Below are 15,521 nucleotides of genomic sequence, written 5' to 3'. Positions count from 1 at the left end.
TTCAAACAATCATTTGTTAATCCAAATAAAAACTCTAAACCAATCTAAGTAATTAAAAATAGTTACCTTTTTTAATTAATAAATTAATTGCGTTTTGCAATCAACATCAATTAAATTTTTAATTGAATCAATTAAAAAATTAATTGAATTTTGCTGAAAAAATCAATTAATTTTTTAATCAAGAACATTTCAATTAAAAAATTAATTGGATCAATTAATTTGGTGATTGAATCAGAGAAAAAATTTTTTGTGTGTAGGCTTAATGGTCATATTGATTCGATGGTGAAAAAGGCGTATGGGGTTCTAGGGTTCATAAAGCGTTGGGCGAAGGAGTTTTCGGACCCTTATGTTACAAACAGCCTCTTTACTGCCCTTGTTAGATCCATTCTAGAGTATGGTTCTATCGTGTGGGATCCTCAGTATGAAGTTTACATTGATAGGATAGAATCGGTTCAGAAGCAGTTCTTGTTGTTCGCTTTGAGACATCTTCATTGGAACAGTGACTTTGTTCTTCCTTCATACACTTCTAGATTGAGGCTGATTAATTTACGAGCCGACGGACGATGTTGAGCTCCATGATGATGTATAGGTTAGTTAGTGGGGATATTCTTTTTTGATATCTAGGATTAGGATAAATGTTCCTTTTAGGGCATCTAGGAATTACCAGTTTCTTTACATTGATTTTCATGGATGTGCATTATTTTTAATTCAATCTATCATCTAGTTGACACTAACCTTAGTATTGATATGATGAAGTCTAGAATTGTAGCATATTTGGATAACTAATACATTAGTTTTATTGAATAACCTAATATTTGATCTTGTGTTTTAATATATCCGGCTGATGAGTCCTTCTCTGTAGCTGGTCAAATCCCTCTGCCTCCACCCCGCCATGGTCCTGATCATGGTGTGTACGCTGTCCCTACGTCATGGGGACGAGGCCCTCACGGTCGGAACGGGCGGGAAAGTGGGCGATGGGACCGTTCGATAAAAAGATATACATTTTAAAGAATGAATTAATTTACAGTGTTGCAAAATTTGGATTTGTTCATCCAGACAATTGCCATAGTTATAAATATAAACTACATATACCAGGGCAATGATCCAAAGCATAAATCATATTTATGGCAGTCGTGGCTCTTGACTTGTGAACCTTGTAGAAAGTTTGTGGATGTAAAACACAAATAATAAAGACCAACTAAACATTTGCTTGACAAACTATATTTTTAAGGATAATTTCTGTATTTTAGGGATAATTTTAATTGATCAAAGGTAATTATCTCCCTGTTCCATTTTCAGTTTGACTTTGAATCCTACGGAATAGAAATTTTGGTTCAATATCGAAAAAATGTTCCTCTGCAAGCTCTAAATCGTCATGTGCAATCTGGTGGCGAGAGGGCAGTTGCAATTGCAGTGTACACAATGTCGATGCAACATATTACTCATGTGCCCTTTAGGTGTGTGGATGAAATTAACCAAGGAATGGATGCACGAAATGAAAGAAAAATCTTCGAGATGTTGGTGGATGAAACTACAAAGACAGGAAGGGCACAATATTTCTTTGTGACACCCAAGGTAATGTATGACACATATGTATATGTTTTGGTGACATGGGAAAAATCGCGACAAGCAGACAGATTAAATCATATAACTATCTCATATCTTATTTACAGCTTCTCCGAAATTTGAAGACAAATGAAAGAATGTCCGTACATGTGGTGTTTAATGGTCGAATGGTTCAATCACAAAATGCGTTTGCCACAATCTAGGCGTCTTTTTAATTATGTTTTTGAACTTATTTTTAATTTGAAAAATGAAATTTTATGTTCTTCATGTTTTCCGAGTAATTTACAAATAAACGAGTTTTTATGTTTTACTTTGCTATAAATCGTCATATGTATTCTGTAAATTATGATTCCACAAACTCAGCGTGAATACTTGCAACCAACAAAATTAACATAATTAGGTATACTGTTGTGTTAGTTTGAATGCAATATTAATCTAATTACTTATTAACAACATGTCTGGCACCGTTAGTGTCCAACCAACAAACTTTTCATGTATTTTAATTGAAAATCTTGGTTCTATTAAAACCTGCGGCGAACAAAAGATTTCTCGCAGAGAGCATATATATATTCCATTTCGTTTTTGCAGCTTCATCGTATGGGCTAGAGGTGTGCACGTTTCCCGCTTGTTCTGGGAAGCAGCGAATACCTAACTATATAGCTACTAATTTATAAACACCCCTACTTACGCTCCGCATTACACCCCATGTGTTTTAGCGGAGAGTTTAACGAGAACATGTCGCTGAATATAACCAATAGACTATTCTCTGCATTATCGATAACCACCAATTTGGTAGCTGAAAATTCACACATAATTTGTACACACTTCTCTACCCACTGAAAAGGATAGTGAAAAAAATGCTAGCTAAATAAGCACTAATTTTGCTAGAATGATTTTTATAGTTTTTTATTAAGCCAAATTTATATTTGGACTTTAACTAAATATGTTATTTAGTTTATAAGTAAAATAGTTAAGTTATGACTATACAAACAACAACGAATTATTTTAATATTCGTGGTAAGACGCATTTACTTTCAAATTGGCACTTCTTTTGTCGCTGCATTGTTAGGCGTATGTGTTGTTATGGAGGTCCAATCCTGCTAGAAAGTAAAGAAACTGCACCTGAAATTTGAATATAAATATGAAATAAATATAGGTGCTATATAATAGAATTATTACTAATTTTTTACTTACATTTTTCTATCGTTTTGATTACCCTATGAGAACTCCGTGTCCGACCAAACCATTTGCAACCCAGAGAACAACTAAACAAGTTATGAGAAGTGGAACTTTTGTGACGTCTTCTAGCGGGATTTTGCTTATTTTTGTTCAGTAAACCAAACTTCACCTTACGATTATATCATATATTTTTATGCATTACGCGTAGCCACCGAAACTCTATTCCGATCATAAGTGTGTGTTTTTGTTCAATTTTGCTAGAGACACTATTTTGTACATTACTTTTAGATACCAAAATTAAATGGTCCCTGGATTATATTTTTGAATTTTTCTCTCATTTATTTTCTGTGAGAGAGACAGCGTCTTTCTTATCGATTTCATGCTCAACTGGTAATGCCCAATATAATCTATCGATCAGATTACTTTATGGTGCTGAATTGGATGTAATGAAAGGGTACATTATATACATACAGAAAACGGGTCTTTAGTACTTTTTGAACTCATTATTCTATACCATAATAACCTCCCGAACATTGGGAGTGCTTATATAGTTAGGGAAAATGCGACAATAGCTATTTGCCGAACAAGCGGGTTGTTATATTTCATATAACAAGTATATACGTTTCACCAATACTGTGGTACAGGGTATAATAAGTTTGTGCATTTGTATGTAACGCCAAGACATAGTGGTCATATACCCATCTTTTAGTATGCCGATCGGCTTAGAATTAAATTCTTTAGCGATGTCCGTCTGTCTGTCTGTATATGTAATTTTGTGCACAAAGTACAGCTCGTAATTTAAGTCCGATCGTCCTCAAATTTGGCATAGGGCCGTTTCTTGGGACAGAGACAATCGCTATTGGTTTTGGTTCAGATTTAGATATAGCTGCCATATATATTTATCCCCGATTTGGTCATAGTTAGCGTGTTTATCAACCGATTTTCTTGAAATTCCGTACATGCAAATATTTTATGAATCCCGAAAATCTTGCAAAATATCAGCCAAATCGGTTCAGATTTAGATATAGCTCCGATATATATCTTTCGTCCGATTTAGACTCATATGACCACAGAGGCCAAAGTTTACTTGTTGACATTCTACCAATGCTTACCAATTGAAATCGGTTCAAATCTAGATATAGCTCCCATATATATCTTTCGTCCGATTTGAACTTATATGGCCACAAAAGCCAGAGTTTTGTCGAGATTTGCTTCAAATTTTGCCCAAGGGGTACGTTTAATAGTATCGTAAAGTGTGTCAAATTTTGTTAAAATCGGTTCAGATTTAGATATAGCTCACATATATATCTTTCGCCCGATTTGGACTTATATGGTCTCAAAAGCCAGAGTTTTGCCCTGACTTACTTCAAATTTTGCACAAGCGGTACTTTTAATGATACTATCCCTAAGGAAAATAGGTGCAAATTGCCACTGACGGACATATCACAGGACTGGTACCGGTGCTCCAGTTTGTCGCAATTTTTAAATAGTCATAATTTATTGATTTCCATACTCGCTTGAAATTAATCGTATTTCACATTTAGTAAAAAAAGGAAACTGATTCCAAATAGTTTGTCCTAGACTGGTTCATACCTGTCTATGAGGTGCTCCTACTAAATTGTCCCAGGACGTGTCCTTTTGAATGAGTCCAAGACGTGTCCTAAAGTGTAAATTTACCCCGTCAATGACAAACCCATGTTAAAGTGACCGGTCCCCTCCATACGTTTTGACCAGAACTGGGACTGGTCCATACACACCAGTGACTAGTCCTGTACCGGTCCTGTGGATGATCTATTTCCCGTAGGGATTGTATGTGCCAAATATGGTAAAAATCGATTCAGATTTAGATATAGCTCCCATATATATCTTTCGTCCGATTTGAACTTATACGGCCTCAAACTCCAGGGTTTTGCCGTGATTTGCTTCAAATTTCGAAAAAAAAGAAAATTTATTAGACATACGAGGGCGGTTCGGAAACTTCTTATCCTATCAATGAAAGAGAATAGTTATGGCCTCTTCCTGTATATCGAACGAAAGCTTTCTTTCGTATTCCAAACGAAAGAAAATTAATTTTTGTTCTTTTATTTCGAAAAGCAAGTCACTTCATATTTTGTTGTCGAGTAATAAACGAACATATACAATAAGTGTCAAGAAAAAAGTAAAAGCATTGTTAACATTTGAATGAATTCTCACGCCAAAAATTTAAAAATACTCATTTTTAATAATCAATGTATTCTCATACAAACGAATCGAACTTTCAAAAATAGAAAAACCCAAATTCATTCGAATTCGAGTGACTACCTTTCTTTCGAACTGGTTTTCGTTCGATATACAGGAACAGGGCATTAGTTTTTCAAAAATAGTTTTATTTTTCAATATAATCTTCTGAAACTTCAATACACTTAGTCCAACGCTTCTCTACACACAAAAAAATTTTTTTCTGATTCAATCACCAAATTAATTGATCCAAGTAATTTTTTAATTGAAACGTCTTCAATCACGAAAATGATAGTATCAATCACAGTTTTAATGGGACATAGAAAAAATTCTTGATTAAAAAATTAATTGATTTTTTCAGCAAATTTCAATTAATTTTTTAATTGATTCAATTAAAAATTTAATTGATGTTGATTGCAAAACTCAATTAATTTATTAATTAAAAAAGGTAACTATTTTTAATTACTTTCTGAATTGGCTTAGTGAAAAGGCGGGGAATTAAATAAAATAATTTATCAATGAGGGGGGAAATAAATAAAAACACAATTAAATTTCGGGTTTTAAAAAAATAAATTAAAATTTAATTTATTGGCGGGGGTATTCGTACCTTCGGGTATTTGAGCGAGAGAGTAAGTAAGTGAGCAACTTTCGTTCAATTATGTGTCATTTCAATTTTTTCATATTTCGTTATAAATTTCAGGGGTGTATTTTACAATTCATTGTACCTAAAAACTAACAGGGTGCCAACCTGAACATCCCGCCCCCCTTGCAGGAATGCAACATAGGGGCAAGCAGGAGCTAGGGGACAATAAAAACCGAGAATTCAATTTACAATTCAAATGGACATACAAATACAAAAAACATAAATAAATAAATTCAAATTCAGTGGGACCCAGAATGGACGTGAATCACAATAGTAGCCGGCCCATGACCGGTATTGGGGCTAACTGTGGTGGAGTTGGTCGGATTGTGGCCACAGGTGCATCGTCCACTGATGGTTCTCTGCTGCTGGGTCTCTGGGTTTCGTGCTACCCTCCTGGAGGCATTATTACGGCGCCGAGCATCATCGGAGCGCCTTTGATGGGAGTCACGTTGCGGTGGCTGTCTGATAGCTCTAGGAGCCTTCTTCACCTTTTGGGGTCGACTAGCGACGGCTCTGGGGGGATCTTCGCGCTTCCGCTGGTTCCCAACAAATCTGGCGTGGAGCATTGTGTGGTGCTCACCACAGCACTCCATACACCTTTCCCGACTCCTGCAATCAGTCCTTTTGTGTGACTCCGCCAAGCAATTAAAACAATAGCCGAATTGCATTACGGCTTTACGACGTCTTGCAGGGTCCATAGCTCGGAAACGCGGGCAAAGGCGGAGTGCGTGTGGTTGCAGACACACTTTGCATCTCACCTCACCACACTTCTTCTTTGGTTGGGCGACGTCCACTTCTACCTCAGGGCGCTCGTTTTTTAGACGACGTGATGGGCCAGACATGTCTGGAAATACGAAAATAAAAGATGGGACAGCACACACACAAAGAAAAGAAATGGTTATTAATTTTGTCCATCAACAGGTAGTAGTACGAGTTTGACAACGGGCCTTGTAATAGTACAATTTCCAACCCTGATGTCAACAACTCGCACTTTGTTGTCGGGGCCTAAGTAGATCTTTTCGATTCTACCTACTTTCCACTCTGGTGGAGGCAAATTATCTTTCCTGATTACTACCAGGTCACCAACGGCAAAATCTCTTTGAGGAAATTTCCACTTATTTCGCTTATGGAGTTCAACGAGATATTCCTCTTTCCACCGTTTGGCGAAAGAGTGATAAAGGACCTTAAGTTTCTGCCATCTATTCACATAACTTAACGACTCAATTGTCGTGTCGGGCTCCGGTGGGGAGAGAAGGGCAGAACCTATAAGGAAGTGTCCTGGGGTCAAAGGAGCCAAATCGTTTGGATTATCGCTCATAGGACTAAGGGGCAGTGCTGCCGCTACTACTTCAATCGAAGTATTTTGCTTCATTTTCACAAAATTTACTTCGTCACTCCTTCTTCCAAAAATCTGCTTCACTTTTTGTTCTCCTTCAAATTTTTAAAATTTTCCTAACTTTTTTCCTATTCCTTTAGTTACGATGAACATAGCGGTTTTAATCATTGAACATATGCAAACCCTATTTTTCATCGCTGGAATGGCAACCCTTTATTTTTGCTTTGTCCAAGTGTCAACGCGTGAACTGTGAAATTATGAGTAAATATCGTGTGGATTTGGGATGTGCAAGATGAATCGGTAATTATGAGGGCTATATACAATTATGAACTTGATATGGACCAATTTTGTGTGATTGGGGATTGATTTACCTGAGGGCTATATATAACTATAGACCTATATGGACCTAGTTAGACATGGTTGTTAACGGCCATATACTAGCACAATGTACCAAATTTCAGCTGACTCGGATGAAATTTGCTCCTCCAAGAGGCTCCAAAACCAAATCTCGGGATCGGTTTATATGGGGGCTACATATGATTATGAACTGATATGGACCACTTTTGGCATGGTTGTTAAATATCATATACTACCCCCACGTAACAAATTTCAACCGAATCGGATGAATTTTGCATCTCCATAAGGCACCGGAGGTCAAATCTGGGGATCGGTTTATAAGGGAGCTATATATAATTATGGACTGATATGAACCAATTCCTGCATGGTTGTTGGATACAATATATTAACACCACGTACCAAATTTCAACTGAATCAGATGAATTTTGCTCTTCCAAGGGGCTCCGGAGATCAAATCTGGGGATCGGTTTATATGGGGGCTATATAAAATTATTAACCGATGTGGACCATTTTTTGCATAGTTGTTAGAGACAATATACTTACACCATGTACCAAATTTCTATAATATTTTTAATATTTCGATGTGTTACAAACGGAATGACAAAGTTAATATACCCCCATCCTATGGTGGAGGGTATAATAAAATGAATTCTATTGCTTTGTTTTCAAAAATTAATGCTACTTCAATTTTATTCAATCTACTCCACTTTTTTCCAAAATCTACTTCACCCAATTTTTCACCAGCGGCAGCACTGCTAAGGGGCCTAGAATTAAGGCATGCCTCGATTCTAGCTAGCATTGTGCTGAACTCTTCAAAAGTAAACTTCTGAGCGTGAGACACTTTCTTAAGATGAGTCTTGAAACTCTTAACTCCTGCCTCCCAAAGACCACCCATATGTGGCGCACCAGGGGGAATACATTTCCATTCTAATAATTGGAAGGCGTTAAGCGAAATAAGATTTTGCTTCACTTCAGCGAGAAATCGGGCTTGGTCTCTACCAAGAACATTAGAAGCTCCTACAAAAGATGTCCCATTATCCGAAAACATCTTAGAAGGGCAGCCTCTTCGGGAGAAAAATCGGGTGAATGCAGCAATAAAACAATCAGTCGACATGTCATTTGTCGCTTCCAAATGAATTGCCTTAGTCGCAAAGCAGACAAACACAAGCACATATCCCTTAGTGATACGGCAACCTCTACCAATGTAGGTCTTTATATCAAAGGGGCCTGCAAAGTCGACTCCAGTGCATGTAAACGGGCGAGACAGTGTAGTTCTCTCAGGGGGAAGAGCGGCCATAATTTGGTCTACAGTTTTCTTCCGAAACAATACGCATGCACGGCAATTATGGATGATTGTCCTTACGAGATTCTTCAATCTGGGTACCCAAAATTCCAATCTCATTAATCTCAACATTAATGCATTTTCACCATGCACCGTATTCTTGTGAATGTACTCCAGGTACAATCTGGTAAACCGGGCATCATAGGGTAGAATTTTGGGGAATCTCTCGTCATAGGTGAGAGTAGGGGAACGCGCAAGTCTACCATTCATCCGCATAAATCCATCAGAATCTATAAACGGATTGAAATTCAATAAAGGGCTCTTTCGAGATAACTGCGCATCGTTCCCCAGCGCCACATATTCAGGAAAATGTCGACGCTGGCAGAGGACAACAAGACGACCTTTCACAAAGTTGATCTCACCCTGTTCCAAGTCGAAGGATGAATGCGTCTGTGTCGATTTAAACCTCGGGTGTATTCGATGAAAGAATCTGAATACATATGACAAAACTCTTAGGGCTCTGGATAAATCAGAGAAACGGGCCAAAATATCCTCAGGAGGGGATAATTGGTTCAAATTGACTTGAATCGGTTTAGTCTCAAGATTCGTCATGATTCTAAACGTAGATTTTGGCCATTCGGAGCGAGGGCGACATAACCAAGCGGGACCTTTCCACCAAAGGTTATTTGTTAGAAGATCGCGCGCTGAAGAACCTCTCGAGGCTATATCAGCGGGGTTATCGTGTGACAGAACATGATGCCAATTACTAGTACCGATTTTCGTAGAGATGTTAGCTACTCGATTCGCAACAAACGTAGGCCAGTGGCACGGGGGCTTCTGAAGCCACGACAAAACTATCGTCGAATCAGTCCAATAGAATGTCTCAATTTCTGGGAGACTCAGCTCGGAGCGAATAGTCTCAACCATATCAGCCAATAGAGTTGCACCGCAGAGCTCTAAACGGGGCAAGGATTCAACCTTGATTGGCGCTACCTTAGTTCGTGCTGCGAGCAGATGCGTGACATAATCACCAGGGGCGTTTTTAATTCGGACGTATAGTGAAGCCGCATATGCTTTCTCAGAAGCATCACAAAATGCATGAAGCTGAACTTCATGGTCTGGGCTGAAACCAACCCATCGGGGGATCTCTATCCGTTCGATTTCACTATAATCGTCCAAAAACGCAAACCATCTATTCAGAGTCATGGGTTTCAAACATTCGTCCCAATCTGTTTTGTCCTTCCAAATTTGTTGCACTATAATCTTAGCAACTATTATCTTAGGGGCCAGCCAACCTGTTGGATCGAACAATTTAGCTATCTCAGACAAAACAGCTCGTTTGGTGACGGAAGATCTAGTAGGGGCTGAAACCAACTTGAAAAAGAAAACATCTTTTCCAGCGTTCCAACGTAAACCCAGAGTCTTGGCGGTACTTTCATTGGAAATATTCAAAAAGTCATTATCCAATAAATATTCGGGGGTAAATCTAACAAAAGACCCTGCACATTAGAAGTCCATTTTCTTAGATTAAACCCAGCAGAACCTAGAACTTCCATAAGTTCATCACGGCTCTTCATGGCATCATCTAAACTGTGAGCTCCTGCCAAAATGTCATCGACATACATCTGCGAACGTATTATCTCCGCAGCAGTCGGGAACTCACCCTCGACGTCATCAGCAAGTCTAAGTAGGGTCCGAATAGCAAGATATGGGGCACAGTTCACACCAAATGTGACCGTGTTCAATTCGAAATCTTGGATTATATCATCAGGGGCTAGACGGAAAACAATTCGCTGATATGACGCCTGATCGGGATGAATCAGAATTTGCCTATACATCTTCTCGATGTCGGCATTGAAGACAAATCTAAATAATCTCCATCGGAGAATCAAAACAATTAGATTTGCTTGTAGAACGGGTCCAGTATACAATACGTTATTAAGACTAACGCCATTAGAAGTGACACTGGAAGCATTAAACACCACACGTAATTTAGTGGTGGCGCTGTCAGGCTTGAAAACAGCGTGATGGGGTAAATAATACACAGTATTAGAAGAATTTACCTTATTCTCATCAATCATGGTCATATGTCCCAAATCAGCGTACTCTTGTAGTACCCTGTCATACTGAATCTTCAGCTCGGGATTTCTCATTAACCGCGACTCATTTCGCTTAAATTGAGAAATGGCATTATTCCGGGACAAACCAAGTTGCAAATCTTTGGGGTATTCACGCTTAAAAGGCAGTGAAACAACATATCGACCATTATCATTACGATAAGTCGTTCGTAGGTATAATTCCTCACACCATCTATCCTCTTCTGACATAGTGCATACTTTCGGTACATCTTCGATTTCCCAGAACCTAGCAAGTTGATCATTCAACTCTATGTGGCTGTAAAATGATACCACCGACTGTATGGGCTTGGTTTGGGAGACTTTGCCAGTCACGATCCAACCGAAAACTGATTTCTGGGCAATAAGATCACCATTAGGGTGCTTATGAACATCAGTATGCATTATCCGAGAATATATATCACCACCCAGTAAAAGGTCCATATGAGAACACTTTAGATCACACATCGTGACTTCGGGCAGATCTACATCTAGTAGCTGTGACAATGAATAAGTAGGCAAACGACCAGTTAACTTGTCAACCACATACGCATCTGTCGACAACTCAAAAGTTGGGTCAATAGGGGAGCACAAAGAGATCCTACAAACATTAGTAGACTTCGCCGATATCGTGCCGTTTAGGCCAACAATATTCGCAGAAGTAACTGGGAATATCGGCAAAGCAAGTTTCTTTTGCAACTTTCGGGAAATAAAAGTTGCTTGCGAGGCAGGATCGATCAATGCTCTAGCAGAACACTTCACGCCATGACAACACAAATCTACCACAGTAGTTCCCAAAAGAACTGTAGAAAACTGTGATGTTTCCATAGCAGTTGCAAAAGTTTGCAACGAACGGGCAGCCTCTGATGTAGAAGGAACATCGTCAGAAGCTGATCGGGCTGGATTTCCCATATCGCGGGTCATTCCAGGTCGTGAGCTCGAATCTCGACTTACTTGTGCTGAAGATTCCCTTCTATGCAAGTGAGAATGATGTTTTTGTTTGCAGAAGAAACATATATGTGAGCTCTTACAATTGCTAAAAGTGTGCGACGAAGCTAGACAATTTGTGCAACATTTGAGTCGCTTGACGGTTTCCAATCGATTGTTAACCGACATTTGAAGAAATTCTTCGCATAATCGTAGGGGATGCGATTCGGAACAAAGAGGACATTTCTGCTGAGAATTAGATGGTATAATCGTAGAGAAGCTCTTAAAACTTCTATTACCATTATTATTAGTAATTGACTTTCTCTTTGGGCTAGTAGGTTTTCTTACATAACTCGGACCAGAAGACGTCGAAATATTATGGGCGCCTTTAATGTCAAAGACGGACTCAAGGGTCTGATACCGAGCAGTCAAAAACTTATCCATTGTTTCCCATTTAGGTAGGTCAGAACTTGACCCTTGAGATTGCTCCCATTGTCCTAGGGTAACTTCAGGAAGACGGGTGGAACATATGAAAACAAATATAACGTCCCAATTCTTCGTATCAATGCCCAAAAGAGACAAATTAGTTATGCAGTCGCTCATAGTACGCTGCAATTGCTTAATAGAGGGGCCAGATTCCTTTAAAACGGGTGCAAGACTGAATAAAATCTTGAGTTGGGCGTTTACAAGAACCCTTTTGTTCTCATAACGATCGACTAAATTTTGCCAAGCCATCTGAAAACCCTCATTAGTAATCGGACATGTTTTGATTATATCGCGGGGTTCACCTTCCGTCTTTTGCATCAGATAATACATTTTCTGAATATTACTGATATGTTCATTATCTTTATATAGGGCAGAGAACATGTCTCTGAACGTAGGCCAAGATTTATAATCACCAGAAAAAATCTCAGTATCACAAGGGGGATGGTGAATTGGAAGGGATGAACTAGAAGACTTCTTCTTCGCATTGAGCTTTTCAATTAAAGACTTAATAAGGGCTAGTCCACGCACATACGTCTTATATGTTGCGATATATTTTGCCTTAACTTTGGCAATATCATCACTAGAACCCATAGTGTCACACAATTCCTCATAAATTTCACGGAAATTCTCCCAAAGTCGAATAATTTCCTGTTTATGAATGTTGAGGCTGTGGACGGTGTGATCATCCTCCTTGAGCGAAGTCACGAACATATCCAAATCAATTAAGCGGTCTGCGCTTTTAATCAAATTCTTGATATCAGACATTATTATTTTCAATAAAATTCAAATTTCGAGTAAAAAGTTTAATTTGGTATGAAAACGGGGTTGCAGAACTCAATTCCAACAACAAACGTAAATAGGGTTCAAAAAAATTCAAAAAAGTTATGATTTTTTTTTATTATTGGCAATAAACAAATATTTAATGCCTTTGAATATTTTTCGTAAATTAAAAAATATTTCAATTTTGGTCTTACCAACACCACTGTGCAACAAAACTACGTATTAGTATACGATACAATGTGCAAGAATCAAAAATATTTCAAACGGGCGAAACTACGGGGTTAGTTCGATATCAATTTAATTTATTATACAAAATAGTCACAATTGCCTCTTACTTGCAATATTTTTCAATAATTAATTAATTAAAATAATTAATTTTAATATTTGTTTTTCAATGTAAAATAATTTTCAAAATTATTTAATGAACAACTTTTGTTCCTATCGAGCCCACTGTGCAATGTTCAGTTACAACTCACTCGAACATGTAATGCAACCTGTAGTACAATTGAATGCAACACACACGTATGTACGTATAACAGTCAACCACACTACTGGATATGAGAGACGGGAGTGGGGGTAATAAAGCAAGCTGTTGGTTTTGTTTGGTTGTTAGAAACCAAAGCTTATGGGCAAATGAAACACAACAACAACACACAGGCAAAGGAAAGAGTGACTTTGTATTTATTATTTCATTTATTTCTTTTGTTATTCTTGCACTTTTGTTTACTTTATTTTCACCACTAATAAATGTCAACAACCTTACCTTGGTGTGATGATTATTTTAGGGGAAAACAAAGGTAATGGCCAATAGTTTAGGGGGTAAAAATACCAAATATATCCAATGGATTTTCGGGCTCTAAAAAGAGAAGCTCAATGATAAATTATTTTATTTTGAATCTCGGACGGTTTAATCCGGTTAGAAGGACCAATGAAAAGGCGGGGAATTAAATAAAATAATTTATCAATGAGGGGGGAAATAAATAAAAACACAATTAAATTTCGGGTTTTAAAAAAATAAATTAAAATTTAATTTATTGGCGGGGGTATTCGTACCTTCGGGTATTTGAGCGAGAGAGTAAGTAAGTGAGCAACTTTCGTTCAATTATGTGTCATTTCAATTTTTTCATATATCGTTATAAATTTCAGGGGTGTATTTTACAATTCATTGTACCTAAAAACTAACAGGGTGCCAACCTGAATACTTAGAGTTTTTGTTTGAATTAACAAATGATTGTTTGAAATACATTTTTAATTAAAAATTAAAAAAAAAAAATCAGCACTTTTTTAACCCTTTCACTACCGATGTCCGCTTTGAAGGATATTCGAAAAAGACACCAAATTCTATTTTTCCATTTAGTTTTGATTTATTTCTCGATGTTATTTTAAAGTAGAGGCTTTAATCTAAATAACCTATAAATATTTTCTACATTGGTGAGGCCCAAAATACATTTTTGTAAACTTCTTTAGAAATAAACGAAAAATACGAAAATTTGAGACAATTTTTCTACTGTATGTTTCTAGTAAATGGAAATTCATACGAAAACTATAGCTGACACTTTTTCGGGTTCTTTTTTGTATTTTTGCTCACACTTTGAAGGACATTATAGGCCAAATAGCGCTTATTTTCGTAAGGCCACTTGGTCACAATTCAAGAATCAAATTTTCAAAACAAGCTCATATAGCTCTTGAAGTAGGTTTTCAAAATGGCAATTTTTGTTCTACATACTGGTAGTACAAGTAAAAACAGAAGAAAAATTAAAGTTTTTAACATTAGGTTTATTTCGGTAGTGAAAGGGTTAACAGAATTAGTCTTCCGAATTTGATTAAAAAGTTAATTGTATCAATTAATTTTTTAATTAAAAATTTAAAAATTTTCAATCATTGACTTAATTAACTTAATGTTTCTATCATGATTAAAAAGTTAATTGTATCAATTAATTTATTAATTGAAAAAATTTTCAACTTCAATTAACTTTTTAATTGGAAATATTTTGGTGATATTTTTTTCTGTGTAGCAATTCTATATTCTATTCATAAACTGATAAACTCATCGTAATAGGTACCTACTAAGAATTTCAAGTGTGGTGGGATATAAAGCCACCATGCAGCGAAATTCAAAGTCATCCACTGGGCTGTTAACTTCAGGGCCTAGTGGACGGGTATCGACTGGAGTTATAAATTTGGGCAATGACCAAGAGTTAGGCCCAATTAGTCGACCTGTAGACGGGTTCGACAAGTCGAGCTTTTTCTAAAGTAACGACATCAAAAGGAGGTAATCCCTCACGAAAGAGATTCAATGAACGCAGAAATCCTTTGTTTATCCTAAAGAAGTTAGGATCAGTTGACCCAAGCACGCTGTCGACTAAACAAAGCGATTCCTTAAAATGGGCTCAAGGAATTCTTGAGGCTGGAAAAAGGGAACGATCACCGGGTGAGCTGGCATCCTCCAAAAGGGATCAAAGATCGTTTGCCTCAGTTGCTAAAGACAGCCTTGTGATGGCTATCATTAATAAAGAAGCATTGGACGGTATGGTTCCAAAGCAAAAATGGGGGGAAATTGAGAATGCTTTGTCTGGCGTCTACTCACAGGTGCTGGAAAAGTTGCCCGGCCCAGATCCTCGACACCAAGAGGCT

General features: G+C 37.5%; 2 protein-coding genes across 4 annotated transcripts in view; one reads left to right on the top strand and one right to left on the bottom strand.

The window, feature by feature from the left end:
• Positions 1–1,888, top strand: part of SMC5 (structural maintenance of chromosomes 5) — a 141,629-nt gene extending 139,741 nt beyond the window's left edge. For all 3 annotated transcript variants that reach the window (XM_075303918.1, XM_075303919.1, XM_075303917.1), the window contains 2 exons: positions 1,300–1,575; positions 1,674–1,888. In XM_075303918.1, the coding sequence (XP_075160033.1) occupies positions 1,300–1,575; positions 1,674–1,769 (372 nt within the window). In that variant the 3' untranslated portion in view covers positions 1,770–1,888. The remainder of the gene's footprint in view (positions 1–1,299; positions 1,576–1,673) is intronic.
• A 4,618-nt stretch (positions 1,889–6,506) lies between these two features.
• Positions 6,507–12,872, bottom strand: LOC142235447 (uncharacterized). Its single transcript, XM_075306702.1, has 3 exons — positions 10,124–12,872; positions 8,028–10,079; positions 6,507–6,952 (listed from the first exon to the last, which is right to left on the bottom strand). The coding sequence occupies exons 1-3, from the start codon at positions 12,870–12,872 to the stop codon at positions 6,507–6,509; spliced, it is 5,247 nt and encodes a 1,748-aa protein (XP_075162817.1).
• Between the last annotated feature and the right edge of the window lie 2,649 nt (positions 12,873–15,521).

Source organism: Haematobia irritans, chromosome 4 (assembly GCF_050003625.1).
Source record: "Haematobia irritans isolate KBUSLIRL chromosome 4, ASM5000362v1, whole genome shotgun sequence".
Lineage (NCBI taxonomy): Eukaryota > Metazoa > Arthropoda > Insecta > Diptera > Muscidae > Haematobia > Haematobia irritans.
This window is presented reverse-complemented; position numbering and strand designations above follow the sequence as displayed.